Source organism: Lygodium microphyllum, chromosome 15 (assembly GCF_053477565.2).
Source record: "Lygodium microphyllum isolate KBCC chromosome 15, Lygodium_microphyllum_v1.1.10, whole genome shotgun sequence".
Lineage (NCBI taxonomy): Eukaryota > Viridiplantae > Streptophyta > Polypodiopsida > Schizaeales > Lygodiaceae > Lygodium > Lygodium microphyllum.
This window is the reverse complement of record NC_141149.1, coordinates 135,399,876-135,417,202: the sequence shown is the minus strand read 5'-3', so window position 1 is coordinate 135,417,202 and position 17,327 is coordinate 135,399,876. Positions and strand designations below refer to the sequence as shown.

The following is a 17,327-nucleotide window of genomic DNA, read 5'->3' as shown; positions in this document are numbered from 1 at the left end:
ATTCATTTGTGTTTGCAATACTTCCTTATCTCCTCTAAGACTAGGTGATTTGAGAACTAAGTATTTAAGTTTCATTTTTGCTTGAAAAGTGTATAAGTCTCAATTGCTTTCAATACTAAAATGTTGTAAAATGGAAGCGACATTTATCATTGTTTTGATGGGATGATCGAGAATGCGTGGTAGAAGCCTTGTAAGGTTCTGTTTTGCTTGGAATACTAAAGACTTGAATCAATTTGAAAAGCTTGGAACTCCTGTCTAGCAAATATTATACGTGTAGACATATTGAAAGTACAAGCAGACCAACAGGCACATGAAGCTTTGCTCACCAGTAGTTTCCAAACTGCACGTATGTGCAACACCTAACTTGTGCCTGTTTTAGGCATTCATAATTCCACCGAGAGAAGCCACCTCCCCCCCACTCCAGTAAAAGGCGAGATGCCAATGGTAACTACGGTCATGACTAAGGAAATTTTGACACCGGCTAGTCTATATATCACGCACGAGCTTTTAAGTTAACTGTACCATGGAAAATGTGACACCAACTAGGTATAAGCGGCGGTATGGAATTACGACACCAGCTAGGTACGCTATACGTGGCGATGTGTATGTTCGTGAATATACATGCGGTGAAAAGGCTGATGCAGTCGGCGTGTCATTATGGCTGATTGACTGACTAGTAGAATGGACGAGGTGAGTAGCTGGAGGGGGGCTTGGGCCGAGAGGGCAGGTGCTTGGGGTGGTACAATTGGGGGGCCGCGAAGCGGGACGTAGAACCAGGTGAGAGAGTGTGGCGGCGGCTGCCGTGGATGTCGCTGTCGCTGGTGGGGCGGCGCTGCTGCCGGGGGTTGCTGTAGGCGCGGCGAGACGTCTCCGAGGGGGCGCCAGCCCGAGGTGACGGCGCGGCCGACGCCGACTGCGCCGCGTGGCCGAAGAACGCAGATGCCGGCGCGAGGAATGATGAGTGGATCACGGCCGCGTCGTCCGACGGCGGCCTGGCGCGGCGGCAGCCATTTAGGTTGTTGGAGGGGGCGGCGCTGACGGAGCGCGCCACATTGTGCATCTGCGCCATGTGCGACGTGGCGGAATCAAAGGACATGCGGACGGTTGCGCTGGGCTGCACATGATCGGCCGGCCGCCGATTACGGCCGTTGCTGTAGCAGGACGGCCTCGGCGCCACGTAGTGATCGGAGTAGGAGCTGGAGTTCGGGGCCTCCTCCTCCGACAAGCTGTAGTGGTCCCAGCTCGCAGCGGAGTACTGGTCGTCGTAATTGTACAGGTCGCCACCGCCCCGGTGGTGATGATCTGGCAAGAGCGTAGCTTCATCCTCCTGGCACCGCATCGCGGCTCTCCATTGGTGCGTTGAAACGGCGTTGGCCCGCTCTCTCTTGGCCGCGGCCTCCTCTTGCCTCTCTTGCAGCCTCGCATAAAGCTGCTCCAGTCCAGTGCAAAACCAGTAGTCATATTCCTGCTCAAATGACAAGGGTAAAAAACAAGAAACAGGAAAACTTTCAACAGAACTCTGGCCCACGAAATTAAGAAATTGAGACTAGCTATTGTTCGGGAACTACATATAATCCTCCAAGGAGCTGTAGGCCGCTTACGTCTTGCGATGGATGGTCGTTGTCTTGGACAAGCGTGGAGTGTGATCGGCGGTGCTGCTGCTGAGGCGATATCATGGCAGACGATGTCGATAGTCGCAGGCGCTCTGCCCGCGCTCTCGCCTGCGCTCGTGCCAGTGCCTGCATGGATCGCAGCGCTGCTGCCGCTTGCTTCCGCACCGCGTGGCCGCGCACTAAGGCTTGCAGCCTCACCACACCTTTCAAGGCACGCAGCGCCCTGCGAGCCTACACACACACGCAGAGTCATTGCACGACAATTACATGCGGGCTGACCCATTTACGCAAACCGAAACACCGTGCGATACATGTCCATGTGTCTATGAGACTACGTTTTACTAAGACGATTAACATTTTGCAACTTCCACGACCTCATGATCAGCAGTGTTCACGAAAAACAAAAAGTCTAGTGCCAAAGCGAATGAAAAGCCAAGGCCTGTGTCCAGTCATTTGTTGAATTTATTTACTATTTCAATACAATATAACCAAGAAAACCTACAAACCTAAGAAAAAACCTACAAACTGTCAAGGTTAAAGGCAAAAACCTACAAACTGTCAAGGTTAAAGGCTTTTGAATCGGCTCCAAAAATTTATTTTCGTGAACATTGCTTAAGGGACACACCATACCTAACCTGTTGCAGTACAGGGGGCCTTTTTTCCACCAACACATACTACGAATATGAGAACCTGACTAAACCTAGATACGAGCAATACACATACCTAGAGTTCTTGATGCATCCGAACAGCATACATACAAATCTCTCGTAAGCTGATAGCTGAAACTTCTCAATGCATCCAGTTACCACATGGTAATAAGGAACGTACACTCTAGAATGAAGAAAAATTTCCTCGTAACATATAGACTTTCTAACACTCTAGAATAAATAAAAGTTATTTAACATACACAGTTTCTCACACTTTAGAATACATAAAACCTCTTATGGATACAACAGATTACTACATCATACAAACACATACAAGAGTTTCCGGCAATGAAAGTGACTAAAATTCCCTTATACGATGAGCATGCATGCATACGTTGCAGCTTACCAAGAATCCCCGAAATGCTGTCTGGATGCGGATGGCAGCCTCCTGTTGGGCCCTGGAGGTGACGTGGTGATGGGCGCCCGTGTGAACGCAGCAGTTGCACACTACAAACACTGCAGCAGCAGCCGGTGCTGTTTTAGTTATTACAAGGTCTGGCTCGGAAGGGGGCGTTCGCATGGGGAGTTGCTGCTGTTGCTCCCGCCCAGGAGTAGAGCTCCCTTTGTCCACTCCTTCCAGCTCCTTTAGGGCTGGCAAGACCCCACCACCAGCCCTCTTGTCGACGTAACTGGCCGTTTTGAAGAGGCCCACCCATCTCTTGGACTTGGACTCGGGTAACGTATTCGAGCCACCCGGCGCCACTTGATTCGCTGGAGTGCTGGCCTTTTCACCCTAACCCAAGAAACCCACAGATCATATGTGTGTGAGAGAGAGAGAGAGAGAGAGAGAGAGAGAGAGCATAACAAAAGAATTCTCAACTTCCGATGCATATTACCTACTACACGTGAGCGTTCAGATCATTACACACACTCTCACATGCTATTCGTTCAAAATATACTTCTTATTTTTGTTATCAAGGACTAGCAGATGTTTTCTAGGTAAGAACCAGCAGCAGCTTAGAAAAACACAAAAGAAATATTCTGGTTGCCTGCTAAAACTTCTCTTAACCCAACGAGTATCTGAGGACTCGAGTCTCGCGCAGGCCCACTTGCTTATTTCATAGGCATGCATGTCTGAAAGTCTTATCTTACAAAGTTAAAGCATTTTTTGAGATCAGCCATATAAATGTCTTATGACCTAAGGTTTCTGTCATTTCTCCCTTCTTTCAAAGGCACATGCATGTCGCCCGTAAGAAATTAGGAAAATTGCACAATAATCGAACAAATCGTAGCGAAACAGAAAACCGGCTTTGGAATTGAATCACAACAATTGTTTACATCTTGTTTAATGGGAGACTAGGTATTTCTGTTATGAAATGAGACAACATGTTCGATTTTCGGTAAAACAACACCAGGATACTCTAATCTAGACTGTTTGTTGATTCCTAATCCAGAGATTAATAATGCATGGCTGCTGGCATCAAACAAGACACAGAAATAAAAGAGAGAAAGATTACTGAAAATTGTCAATAAGAATGTTTCATAGCTTGGTTCAATCAAACCGTAAGCTAATCACCTGGGGGGACTGCGGCGTCAACAAGCCTTTGGTTTCCTGCAGTTCCTTTGCTTCTGAGGGGGGCGGCGAATCTTTTTGATGTTTCCGAGATGACTTGAGAGTTTTTTTGCCTCCGAACAGTGCCTTGATCCACTTCCCTGAACCTGAAGATGCCCCCATCTCCCACTTCCCCCTTTCTTTTTGTCCGCACAGAAAAGTATGCTAATAATTTACCCCCATCTCCCCCAACCTTGACCAATTATCGATTATCCAAGTAGCCCTGCAAAGCTGCAAAAGGGGGTGGGAAAGTCTAAAGATAATCAGTGTACCAACAGGGCCTCGATATCAATCTTAATCTTGATTAATTGCACTTCCTTTTTTGCTTCCCTCCTACGAAACATACTTAAAGCCACAACCATTCGAATAAGCAGTATCGTATCCAGACAAACGTCATTCTGCTACAACATTCAATGAGTCTTCCACACAGCCCGCCGTTCCTTTACTGCTTAACAACTGCTTTCATCATACTAATCCGCTTTATGAAAGCCTAACTGACAATTGTCCTTCCATGCAAAATACACTTTTTATTCAGTTGAACTTGAATCACTAGCAGAGATGATAGATCAGATCACCTGAAAATCTTCTTTCCCATGGACAGTCCTCGATACAAGTGAAAATACATATGGTTATTGCTCCAAGTCAGGAAACATTTTGGAGCCAATAGAAAAGACCTTCAAGTACAAATCTTACTGGTTCTGATTGAGATTTTGGAGCTCTTTAATATAAATCAGCCTATAGCAGTACCAAACTTCAAAGTTACGTGAACAATGGTCAAGTCAATGACCAATTTAACTATAACGCTACAGGCTACAACCAATGACCATCCGCTAGGCTGGACAAAAGGAAACAAGCAACAACATTGTACGTGTGCATACCTATTAATGCTGCCGTAATATCCATTGCAATCTGAACGGTTCAACGACTTGAATTTCAGTATGAGCTATGTAAATGCTTTCTTCAGGAAGATTAGCGTGTGTGGGAAGTTTCTGAGAGGCGTAATAGTAATAGCCTCTGAAGTCAAGGCGTAAAGCATAATTTCTTTATCAAGCCATACCGTAGTAACAAATCTGTAACTATTCATTGATGAGCTAGCTTCCGTTATCCCTGACACACGGAAGATTCTTGATGCGACTAATGACTAATTATACCTGATAAGGATGGGAAGAGACTAAAGAGTAGTACCGCTGCCACACGGTCTCAAAGGGGCAGCGTCAAGTAACGTGCTTCGAAAAAATGAAGAGATATAGTAAAACTCTTTTACTGGCGAAATTAGCAAAGCAAACAGGCAACCTGCCGTGCTTCTTCTGTCATTTGCGAGAAATTAATGACTAACGACGACCAAGACAAGCAAGAAGAAGGAGAAGGCTAACATCTTGACTCCGCTCAACATTGAATAGAGATCGCATTATAGCTTCTCAGTAATGTAAACCGTGCAAAGTAAGAATGCTAGCATATCAGCGAATGTTGTGGAAAATGAAACAGAAGCTAAAACAAAGGATTCATGAAGCACGCAGTAAAACAGTATCAGAACTTTACGAAAGTAAGAATACTTACCGCATTGAGTGTTAATGGAGATGAAACGGACGCGAAAATGAAAGAAGGAAGCTTCATGGAAAGGTTATTGTGCATGATGAGAAACACAGTGAGAGGAGGAAAAGGTGCGGTACCTATTCATGCACAAACAGAAGCTGCAGTGAGGCACAGTTTGAGACGATAATGATGATGATGGTGACGACGATCATGATCCGTAATGCCTTTGACTGATGCCCTCCAAGCAAACAAAAAATGGCAGGGAGAGATTGACTCATGTAACAGCGCCGAATGACGTTCCTGTATTACTCACAGGTCTGAAACGAAGGCATAAAAAGGGGAAGGCAGAGAGAGAGAGAGAGAGAGAGAGAGAGAGAGAGAGAGAGATGCTATATTCCGCCGTCCCTTCTCCCGCCCGGCCTCCGAGCCGGCTCTTTACTCGTTGATCTTTGTTTGTTTGTTGGTTTCTTGTATATCCGCGTAGCTCGAGTTAGGCATACTACAGATAATTAACCTATTGCTGCTGTTTCAATATCCCGACGACAGAGCACTTCAATTTTTTGACACTTGTATAGGACTCTCTCTCTCTCTCTCCCCGCCCCCCCTTCCTTCTAAGTTCTCTGTCCTCGTTATTGCACACGTTTTCGTGCGCTTGGCCGGGTCCCTCCCCAAGGGCTGGTTCACCAAAAGTGCCCCATGTGCAAGGACCCCCGTTCTAGGGCCCAACCCAATCATCAAACTCGTCATTGTCAAGTTTTTCAGCCCCATCATGCTCAAGGCCCCTAACCAAACTACATATGACTAAATATGATGGATAACGGCACTGTGCCTACATTCTTAGAAAGAAAAAACACATGAACTACATGTGCAAAATCCACTCAAGCTCCGAATTTTTCTAGGAGCTACAGGTGACTTACTTTTATTTTCTGACTCACCTTTAGAAAATGAAGATTTGTTCCTATGCGATACACTATGTTTCCCCCTGCACACACAATGTAGAGTCCATGCTTTCATATTTGAAGTTGTCAACCTGAGACACTTAGTTTGTGCATCGATACCTTTGGTCATGATCTAGCCATCGAAAGGAGCAACATCAGCCATTGATCCCACATCTTTTTAAAATGCAAGTACATGCATACGATGTCCTCAATTATAGTGCACCACTCCCAAGCCCTGCAATTGTATATCGCACTATAGCTTTAGCCTAAGTTGAAAAATAGGGAAATTCTACAAGCACATGCATACAATGTCCTCGATTAGTGCACCATTCCCAAGCCCTACAATTGTATATTACACTATAGCTTTAGCCTAATTTCAAGAAATAGGGGGATTCTACAAGCTCTACAAATATTCCAATTTTTACAATGTTTCTCGGTCAATTAAGAGGGCAAAAAGCCTTTCTATCCATTACTTGAGCAACATTGCCATCCAACAAACTCGGTCCTTATCAATGTAAGATGATTTTTTGGTTGTTATTTTGTTAATTCCCTATTGTAATGAGTTAAATAGTGTGGTGCCCTTTCTTCTCTTCTTATTCTCATATCAATTGTAGACTATATGTGCAATAAGGCACCTATCATATACTAACTTATCTTAGACTAGTGTTGATGAAAAGGACAAAGGTTTAGTAAAAAATATTGCAACTTTAGGGGGGGAAGGGCTTGGAAAAAAAAATCATGATTGTAAAATTGGCAAATCTAAGCCAAGTTTCGAATTTGGAAAAATGACTATGATTACTCAAGTAGAACGGTTTTATCTTATTTCTCAAAACACTTTTGCAAGAGCACCTTTAGGCCCATTCATGTACTCACACATAGATGTTTGCAAGGAAGGAACCTAGACATACATTGATATTGACATTTTTCCAAAATACTTGAGAGTCTAAATTGGTACGATTGGAAACTATGGTGTGATGTAAATTGAGTGTTGATTTTAGGTCTAGTAAATCAAACTTTCTAAGAACAAGCTTATAGGCCAACTAATATTTACACTAGTGTGCCATACTAGTCATTTGGATTTCTAACTAATTCTCAAGTGCATAGTTCGAAAAGTGTAAAGCTCAAGTACAACATATACAAAATAGACACTCATGAATGCACATATAATGTTAAAAGGTTTTCCAAGAGTGCTTTGTAGTGTGTGTGTGTGTGTGTGTGTGTGTGTGCGCACACACACACACACGCATGCATGCATATGTAAGAAAATGTAATGGAAAAGAGAGAGAAAGAGGAGAGACAAGACTAAGACAGGAGAGAGAGAGAGAGAAAGAAGTGAGAGAAATAGGAGGGACTGATGAAAGGTGCAAGAAAGCTTGGAGAGATGAAAGAGACTTTATATTATGCTAAACTATGAAAAAATAAAGTCTCCTATATCTTATACACCTATGCCAATGTGGTTGGTATATCACTTCCATATATTATAAAAGCTTTGCTATGATAGCTCCCAACCAACCCACGAAACCTCCAATTTGCAGCTTGAATCTAGAAGGATGCTCTCTCTTTTTCATGCGAATAAGCAAAAAGAAAGTTTACAAATACAAAGAGAAAAAAAGGACATGAACTTGCCAATGATAGGAAAGAAAGTACAAGTTTCAAGAGAAACTCCCTTCAGATAAGGGCCACAAGTTTTATAATGAAACACAAGATCTTGATTTTGAAGAAGTTTATATAGCCAGTGCCCAATTTAGAATATACATTCCAACACTACAAGATATAGACCTTATACCGACGTTTAAAGCGACGAAAATACAAACAACAAAATTTACCCCCGTTGTCGCAAAAAGCGTCGTTATTAACGACGCCATAGAAATGTCGCTATTAGCATCGCTATTGCGCGCATAGCGACGGCAATAGCGACGCGAGCAGTAAATTTGCGACGCTAATAGCGATGAATGCCTTTTATAAGCTTACAGTAGGTGGTATTGGTAGGTGAAAAAGGTGGAAAGGGACCATGGTATTCACCAACTGTGGTTTTAATAAACCATGCATACATGACCTAGTCTAAGGCTTTATTTGCACTGTGATCCTTTGCCTTGTTGTTCCTTACAAAGAGGGCATAGTGTGTTCAAATATAAGAGAGAGAAAGTGGAGCCAAAAAGTGAGTAGTCAACACATCTCATTTATCTTCATTATTCAATCTCTATCAACATAAAAGAGATAGTACAACTAGGTTACCACTAACCATGACTAACTAAGGTTAGGTCAACACTAACTTATTTAATGTCCCACACATGAGTTCAACTGGACACAGCTGTAGATAATGCCGATTACACACACATACATATGAGCAGTTAAGCTTGAAGTCTCAACACTCCCCGTCAAGCTCAAACTAACTACTAAACTCCAAGTAGCTATCTAAAGTAGATAAACTTCTTTTTACCAAGTGATTTGGTAAATATATCTACTATCTAGTCTTCAATCTTCACATGCAACAAGTCAATCTGCCTTGCGAGTACCATTTCTATGATGAAATGGTAATGAACCTCGATATGTTTGGATCTAGCATGATAGACTGGATTGCTAGCTAACATCACATTGATGACATTATCACAATGTAATCTGACTTTGCTATCCAAATGTATCCCCAAGTCATCCAGTAGTTTCATCAACCAAATTGCTTCACATGCCACTAATGCTGCACCCTTGTATTTTGCTTTTGTGCTAGACAAAGCAATGATAGGTTGTTACTTACTACTCTAGCTAATCATATTGTTGCCCACAAACCAAATTCATAACCACCGATTGACCTCCTGTCATAGGCATAACCAGCCCAATCAGCATCAATGTAACCTGCCAAGTCAAGGGATTTCAAAAACTCATAAAACAACCCATAATTTGCAATACTCTTCACGTACCACACAATCCTCATGAGTGCATCTAGATGTCACTTATGAGGCTTCTACATGAACTATCTTATTAGTCCCACTGCATAACTCAAGTCAGGACAAGTGATAGTAAGGTAGATCAAGCTGCCCACCATCTATTTATACATAATTACATTCTCTATTTCAGTCCCAACATCAATTGCCAGCTTGACATTTTGATCCAAGGGTGTCTCCATAGCTTTACACTCCCTCATGCCATACTTTTGCAACATATCATGAGCATACTGTTTTTGCAACGGTCATATATCCTGCAGTGTAGGTATAACTTCATCTACATAAACCACCAGAAAAACATAACCATTATCTGTCTTCTTTGTGAATAGACTGTGATCTACATGAGCTATTTGAAATCCATGCTGCTGTAAATAACTAGTTATCTGAGTATTCCATGCTCTCGATGCCTGTTTCAGCCCATATAAAGCTTTGTTTAGCTTACACACATATGTCAGAAAATCAGGATGAACATAGCCTTCAAGTTGCTCCATATACACTTCTTCAAGAAATTCACCATTCAAAAAAGCATTTTTAACATCCATCTGTCATAATTTCTAGCCCTTAGACACTACCAATACAATAACTGTTCTCACTGTTGCCATCTTGGCAATTGGACTGAAAGTCTCTTTATAATCCAAGATGTATTGCTGTGCATATCCCTTTGCAACCAGCTTGGCTTTATATTGTTCTAGTGAACCATTTGACTTGCATTTTACTTTGTAGACCCAATTGCAGCCAATGGGTACTTTGCCTTCAAGCAACTTGACCAAATCCCATGTTTCATTTTTCAGTGAGTGTTGCATATTCTTCATCCATGGCAGCATACCAATTCTCATCTACAACTGCATCATCAAATTTCGTAGGTTCTTTGAAACCTATTACTCTATTCATGTAAGCATAATGATGGGTCGAATATCCACTATATGTCAACCTGTCAGTTGGTTTTCTTACTCTTTCAAATCTTCTTAACTACGGTTCACTCTAAGCTTGCCTCTCATGAGGCGGCACATACTTGCTATACCTTACACCAGGCATCATAACTGAAGGTATTTCCAACTCACTGTCCAAACTGTCATTGTCAGGTGACTCATATCCTACTGTAAGTAGACTAGTCACATAATCAAACATCTTTTTCGTTCCTTTATCCAATCTCCCCCCCTCACTGACATATCCATGTTAATGGATATAGGAGTATGATTACGCAATCGTCCAAGGACTAAATGTAGATGAAGCATCACCTGTAGGACCACTTATATGAGTACTCACTAAAGAAGGATTTTCAACATTAGTAGTGCTCGTTGATCCATTAAAAACCACTGCATTAGGATTACCATACCATGAAGCCAGCTCGTCAAAAACTACATCTTTGCTGATCACAAGACTGTGAAATTCAACCTCCCTCCGGAAAAGCAAAACAATGCAATCCAGAGTAAGGAAGTACAAAGCACTACAGATCCCCAGAGAGCTATAGAGACATTGCAGAGATAGGACAAATGGTCTAGGAAATAGAGGATGCGGAAGTCTCTCCTCATGAAGAAGAAGCGTAGATGTTGCCGCTCCTAGAAGAAAAAGGGAAGATAAAAGTGGGTGTGGCCCCATTTCCCAGTCGATTGGAAAAGCCAGTGGATCCTATCAAAGAGTATGATTTGGTCAAAGACCTAGACACCTTTAAACCAAACTTAACATTTCGATAGTTATGAAAGTGCACAATGGACCAGAACGTATGTAGAATCTGCATAAGAAATGGATCAAATGTATAAAAATTAAGTTCACCAATGGCTCCTGTTGCCCTGACCATTCAGTCTGGCGAAAAGATGATGGTGATGCCCCTTGTCAACAAAATCTAGAGCCATCAGAGCCACGACTTATAGAAGGTCCGTGCTATGTGACATTGTTGGATGCATCTTTTGAAGATGAATCCCTAAGTCCAGAAGAAATCACTACTCACATAGAAGCAAACAAAGCTCTGATACCCTTCCAGCAATCCCAATAGATAAATGAGTCCTCTGTTCAGAAGGACACTAGTTCTAGTGGAACATCAGACGATGAAATTACTCCCTTGAAGGAGTCATACCTCTATCTAGAAGCAATCCGTGGGACTTTTATCCGTGAAGTGGAAGGTGAAAGCCAATTGACATTCTTGGATGCTGACGGTACTAAACATCACCTAAAAGTGGGTCTAAATCTTCCAGAAGAAGAACTAGTGGTTTTGCGAGACCTATTGAAGGAGAACTTAGACGTGTTTGCTTGGTCGTATAAAGATTTAAAGGGGATTGATCCCACAATATGCCAACACTGCATCGATCTAAAGCCTAATGCCAAACCGATGAGGCAGAAACAGAGGCGTATGAATCCCAATTATTCTACTCTAGTAAAGGCTGAATTATTGAAGCTCCTTGAAGCAGAGTTCATTTATCCCGTGGCTAATAGTGAATGGGTTTCGCCCATTGTGGTCTTACCCAAGAAGAATGGGAAACTTCAAATATATGTGGACTTTCGAAAGCTGAACTCCAAGACGAAGAAGGATCACTTTCCTATCCCTTTCACAAACCAACTTTTGAACACAGTGGCAGGTCATGAGTTGTATTCCCTCTTGGATGGATTTAGCATATATAACCAAGTCCAAATCGCAGAAGAGGATCAATGCAAAACAACCTTCACAACAGAATGGGGAACCTATGCTTACAGAGAGATGCCGTTTGGGCTCTGTAATGCTCATGCTACCTTCCAATGAGGAATGATGGCTACCTTCCAGAACCATCTACATGATTTCATTGAGGTGTATATCGATGACTTTTGTGTCTATAGCCTAATCCGTGAGCATTGGGGACACCTAGAGCAATGTTTTGACAGATGCCAAGAGTATGGGATTTCTCTCAACCCCAAAAAATGTGTCTTTGGCATCTCATAAGGAGTTCTTCTGGGCCATATTGTCTGTGCACAAGGGATTGCAACACACCCGACGAAGATTGAGAAGTTTGCCGCCTTGACAACACCAACAAACCTCAAGCAATTGAGAGGATTTATTGGCCATGTGGGCTACTACATAAGAATTATTGCACATTTTGCAACCAAGGCAGTCCCTCTACACAAGCTTCTAAGGAAAGATGCGGATTTTCTTTGAATTGATGATTGCGAAGAAGCCTTTAATACCCTAAAACAATGTCTCATTAAAGCACCCGTCCTGCAACCTTCTAATTGGACAAAGGAGTTCCATGTTTTTGGTGTTCCTAACGCTACCTTTATGTTTGCAAGTGCATGTTATGTCTTAAGTGTGGGCACGTCAGCGTCCAGTCGGTTGACAAGTCCACAGCCATGTCGATCAATCTACCATAATCGGTAAGGTCTTAAGTGTGGGGATGCAACCTTGCGCGTTTGTTGTGCATACCCCATGCATATATCATTATCCAATCATGCGTGTCTACCACGTACTAGTTCTGCCCTGATGGGGTCCCTTCCCCACCCAACTTTCCTCTCGTACCCCCTATCGTTGAGGCTGTTTCCCGTGTGGTTGCTTTTATTACACAATTTTTTTCCTTTTCTATGTGAACATACCTTACGTTCATCAAACTCTCGATCCAACCCTATAGCCCTGTTTTTCCCTTTGAATGACACACTTTTCCTTTTTATATCCTCTTGTTCGGGCTTACTATTTTTGCGTTATTAATTTTTGAAGCAATTCTCGCCACTTGGATGTTTTTTCATGTGAATGCTCCTTTATTACTTCAAAATAGTGATTTGGCATACCAACCCTATCCTATGCCTTCCCTTGGATATTTTTCCTTTTACATGTCTATTATTCCACTGTATAGTTTGTCCAAAATTAATTCTTGTGAGGTTTTGTGTCTTTTTTGTGCATATTTTTGCCCTTTTTCCATAGAAACCTATCCTATTCTCCTCATAATTTAATTTTGACTGGATAGCCTCATCCAACCACCCTTCTTGCACATTTCTCATTTTTCCTCCGCTCTATTTCGCCCTCTGGATTTTTGTTATTAATTTGTCTTGGTGTTTTCGAGCTCAATTTTCTTTTTTCTTTTTCCCATGTGAATGCCTCCTAACCCCATTCGAACTGAGATTTGATGTGACAATCCTGAAGATTATATGTGTCCTCATATTTTTTCTTTTTAGTGCCCCCGATTCCAATGCACAAATCATTTAATATTAATTTTCGAATCTCGTTTCAGATACGATTTTTGGGTTTTTTTCCATGCGAACGGGGTTTCACTTGCTCAGCATTGTGTTCTGATGCGATAGGATTATTGGACACACTTTTCTACACATTTTTTCTTTTTCCCTCACTTCGTTCCGGCTAATGGATTTTTCAATATTAATTCACGTATGCATTTTTGGACCTAATTTTTGTGTTTTTCCCATGTGAACAGCCTGAATTATTCTTGAACACCCCATTGCCCTTTTCCGTTGTCTTCCTCTCAACTTCCGGCATCGTTTTCCTTTTTACCGCATTGCATTCCGGCTCATGGTTTGCATGTTATTAAATTTTCTTTGTTTTGTCGTGTCCTCGCGTACCTCGCCTCGCACGTGAATGCACGTGTTTTTGCTTTTATGCGCCTTCTGATGCCCCCATGGCATCCGCGCCTTCCTCGTCGTCGTCTCAGCCCCCGTTGCTTCTCGTCACTGCAAATTTTTTTACACCCGCCCCATGCACGCGTGCGGGATGGGGGCGGCCCGCCACTCTTTCTTTCTTTATTTCTTTTTCTTTATTTATAGGTCATTTTTAAAATTTAAAAACACAACACAAAAACCAACCAAAACCAAAAAAAAACCCAATAAAATAAAATAAAATAAAACCCCCCCTCCCCTTTGACGGTTTTCCCTCCCTCTACCCTTCTTCTCTCTCTCTTCTTCTCTCTCTCTCCCTCTCTTTCTCTCTCCCCGACTCCTCCTCGTCCTCCTTCTTCTTCTTCTTCTTCTTCTTCTTCTTCTTCTTCTTCCTCCTCCTCCTCCTCTTTCTTCTTCTTCTTCTTCTTCTTCTTCTTCTTCTTCTTCTTCTTCTTCCTCCTCCTCCTCCTCCTCCTCCTCCTCCTCCTCCTCCTCCTCCTCCTCCTCCTCCTCCTCCTCCTCCTCCTCCTCCTCCTCCTCCTCCTCCTCCTCCTTCTTCTTCTTCTTCTTTTTCTCACGCTTCTCCTCCTCCTCCTCCTCCTTCCTCCTTCCTCCGCTTATTTTTCTTCTTCTTCTTTTTCTCCTCCTTCTTCTTCCTCCTCCTTCTCTTCCTCTTCCTCTTTCTCCTGCCGTCGCCGCCGGCCGCTCCACCACCTGCGCCTCCTTGGCCCTCCTCTCGTCCACCTTCCACCCTCCTCCTAAGCCCCCCTTTCCTATCCTTCCCCTCTATCACCCTTACCTTCTCCCCACAACCCCTTCATAAGCCCCCTTCCCTCCCTTAGACCCACCTCCTCCTAAGCCCCCCCTTCCCACCTTTCCCCCATTCACCCTCGTAGACACCCCACTCTCTCCGTACCTCCATTCCAACTGTGCGTGTGTGTTTGTCCGGTTCATGCGGGATTGTGAGTGGTTTTCCATGTGTGGTCAATGTGCTCGTGGTCTTCGCAGGTGTTCACGCACAAGGACACATGTCAATCTCATTCATGGGCGTGCGAGGTCATTGCTGTTCACATGCGCGTACCCGAGTATTCATTATTTAATCTCGAAAATCCTTTCAAAATCATTAAATCCATTAAAAAAACATTTAAATTTCTGAAAAAATTATTTAAAAATTCCAAAAAGTTACAAAAAAAATTTGAAGCATTTTTCCACATTCTAAAAATTTTTCTTGATGAAAAATGCCATTAAATAATTTTTGAAAATTTAAAATGGGTTAAAATCATTAAAAATGATAGAAATTCATAAAAATCCAAAAAATATCCCAATAAAAATTCCCAAAAAAATCAAAAAATCACATTTATATCATTAAAATTTTAAATTTAAAAAAAACACAAACAAACAACACAAACAAAAAAAACAAAAACAAAAAGCAAAACAAATCAAACAAAAACACACAACCATCCCATCATACTTCCACGAATTCTTTCCATTAAAAAAAAAACGAAACAAAGCAACAAAACAAAGCAAATCAAAACATATAAAACTAAATCCAACACATCCATATTTCTATTTATTTTGGTCATGCATATCTTGTTTTTGTTTGGTCAAGGTGTTAGGTGGTTTCCATTTTTTCTGTACGGCAAGACGACTATTGTTACTTGACCTTCTGTCAATTTTTTTTTTGTGGATTTTCGTAGATTGTGCATTCCATCTTTGCGGACGTGGTATCAGACTTCGCAAACATACCCACACATCACCAAGTTTTTTCTCTTTTTCCCTCTCTTACGTTGCACTATAACACACATTTAATTGTAATAAAATCAACTGACCATTGCATACACCAAATTAACATAATGCACATCATAAAATTGTAAATAAAATAAACTGGATGCTAAATGTAAAAGGAACCCCGCAGTTGCATGCGCACCTTTGCAATGTAACCCACTTAATTTTTGTAAATAAAAAACCATTCACTAGTGCACATGCGTTATTATAGACACATTAAAATTGTAATTAAAATGAACCCCCTGAAGTCACGCATGCATGCACTTAAGTGCCACACATCATATGATTGTAAAAATGAACTACATCAGTAGAGACCCAGTCAAGTTAAGTTGTGTCTAGTCTGAGAGGGGTTGGGCTATGTTTTCGACTCACCATGCATTAACGGATTAAATTAACGATGAATTGTGCTTAATTGATCATCTAAAAAAAAAGAGTCGTTAGTTTCACCCACCCACTCCAACGCATTGTAGGACGCTGAACGTTACGTGGGATTTGGGATTATTAGTCTGATCAGTGTTCTTTATATTTTCGGTCAGTATTTTTTTTAAAGTTCAGTCATGACTTTTTGTGTTTGTGTCTAGACGGTATGTGTGACACTTTTGTTTTCTATTGTGTGCTTGTCTACATGGATTAGGGCGCTTGATTGTTTGCATATCACGAAGCTTTCGGTCGCATATGTGCGTAGGTCATGTCGAATTTTCTGTAGGATGTGGTTTGCTTGGGATGGTCTGGTCCAGTCCAGTTAGTCTTGTCATAAATCTTTTTCCTATCAATGGTGTTAGTGGTGGTTTTGTTTGTGGATTTTACAGGTTTTCTCTTTTTATTCCTGGTTTTGTGTGTGCGTGGGTTTTTGATATAGTCTGAATGGCACCTTCTTCTACCCCTCCGATTGTGGTACAACATGCTCCCCTCGCAGTCCATGATTATTCCCTCCTTTTAGAGACAGATTGCATCCGAGATGCAGGCCTCCGCCCATTTGTTGCCCTCACATTGCCGCTTGTGGACGAGAAGCTTTGTTACTCCTTCTTGGCTGCTTATAAAAACCAATCTGGTTTGGTTTATAACCGCACCTTCTGTTTATCTACAGCTAATATCAATGAATCATTGTGCTTGGCCATTTCTACTTCATTTCTGCCCAGTGCTAACCAATTACTTACTCTGCTGAAGAGATTGTCACGCTCTTGAAGAAGGAAAATTCTACCCCCTTGCTTCTCAACGAGCTTATTAATAGTTCAGGGATATCTGTTGCCCGTATCTCTTCTCCCGTATGGAAGCAGCTATGTCAGTTCCTGTATCTAAGTATCTATCCAAGGAACTGCTCATAACTTTTGTGAAGATTCTAGAGGGTGCTAAGTTCAATTGGGCAGGCTTTCTACTATCCAAAATGGATCAACATTTTCAACAAGTACGGAAGGGTCAACTCAATAATGTCTCCTATGGTACATTCTTACAGCGAATTATCACTTTTGCACCTCCTCCTGGTGGTGTATTAGTGCCTGATCCTGCTTCTTTACCAATGCAGCCTCCACCTTCCGTCCCTTATCCTCTGTCCATGCAACCTAATTTAGAAGATGACAAGTCCCCTGTTGTTTTTTTTTTACAGAAGGGCCTTTGTACAAAGGGTTTTTCCAGTCCTCTTGTATTAGATTCCCTTGTACAAGTATCTGTTCTTGCTATTTTTGACAGTGCCCTTCATT

At 42.1% G+C, this 17,327-nt stretch overlaps 1 protein-coding gene across 4 annotated transcripts; it reads right to left on the bottom strand.

Moving 5' to 3' along the window:
• Positions 1-237: 237 nt before the first annotated feature.
• LOC148025109 (uncharacterized) lies at positions 238-5,932 on the bottom strand. Of its 4 annotated transcripts, none has more exons than XM_087694820.1 (5): positions 5,543-5,932; positions 3,837-4,125; positions 2,667-3,053; positions 1,602-1,844; positions 240-1,465 (listed from the first exon to the last, which is right to left on the bottom strand). In XM_087694820.1, exons 2-5 carry the CDS (start codon positions 3,993-3,995, stop codon positions 674-676), a joined length of 1,581 nt encoding a protein of 526 aa, XP_087550946.1. In that variant the 5' UTR covers positions 3,996-4,125; positions 5,543-5,932; the 3' UTR covers positions 240-673. The 4 variants fall into 4 exon arrangements, with proteins under 4 accessions (XP_087550947.1, XP_087550946.1, XP_087550945.1 ...); XM_087694819.1 differs by having other exon boundaries at positions 3,837-4,103; XM_087694821.1 differs by having other exon boundaries at positions 238-1,429; positions 3,837-5,932.
• Between the last annotated feature and the right edge of the window lie 11,395 nt (positions 5,933-17,327).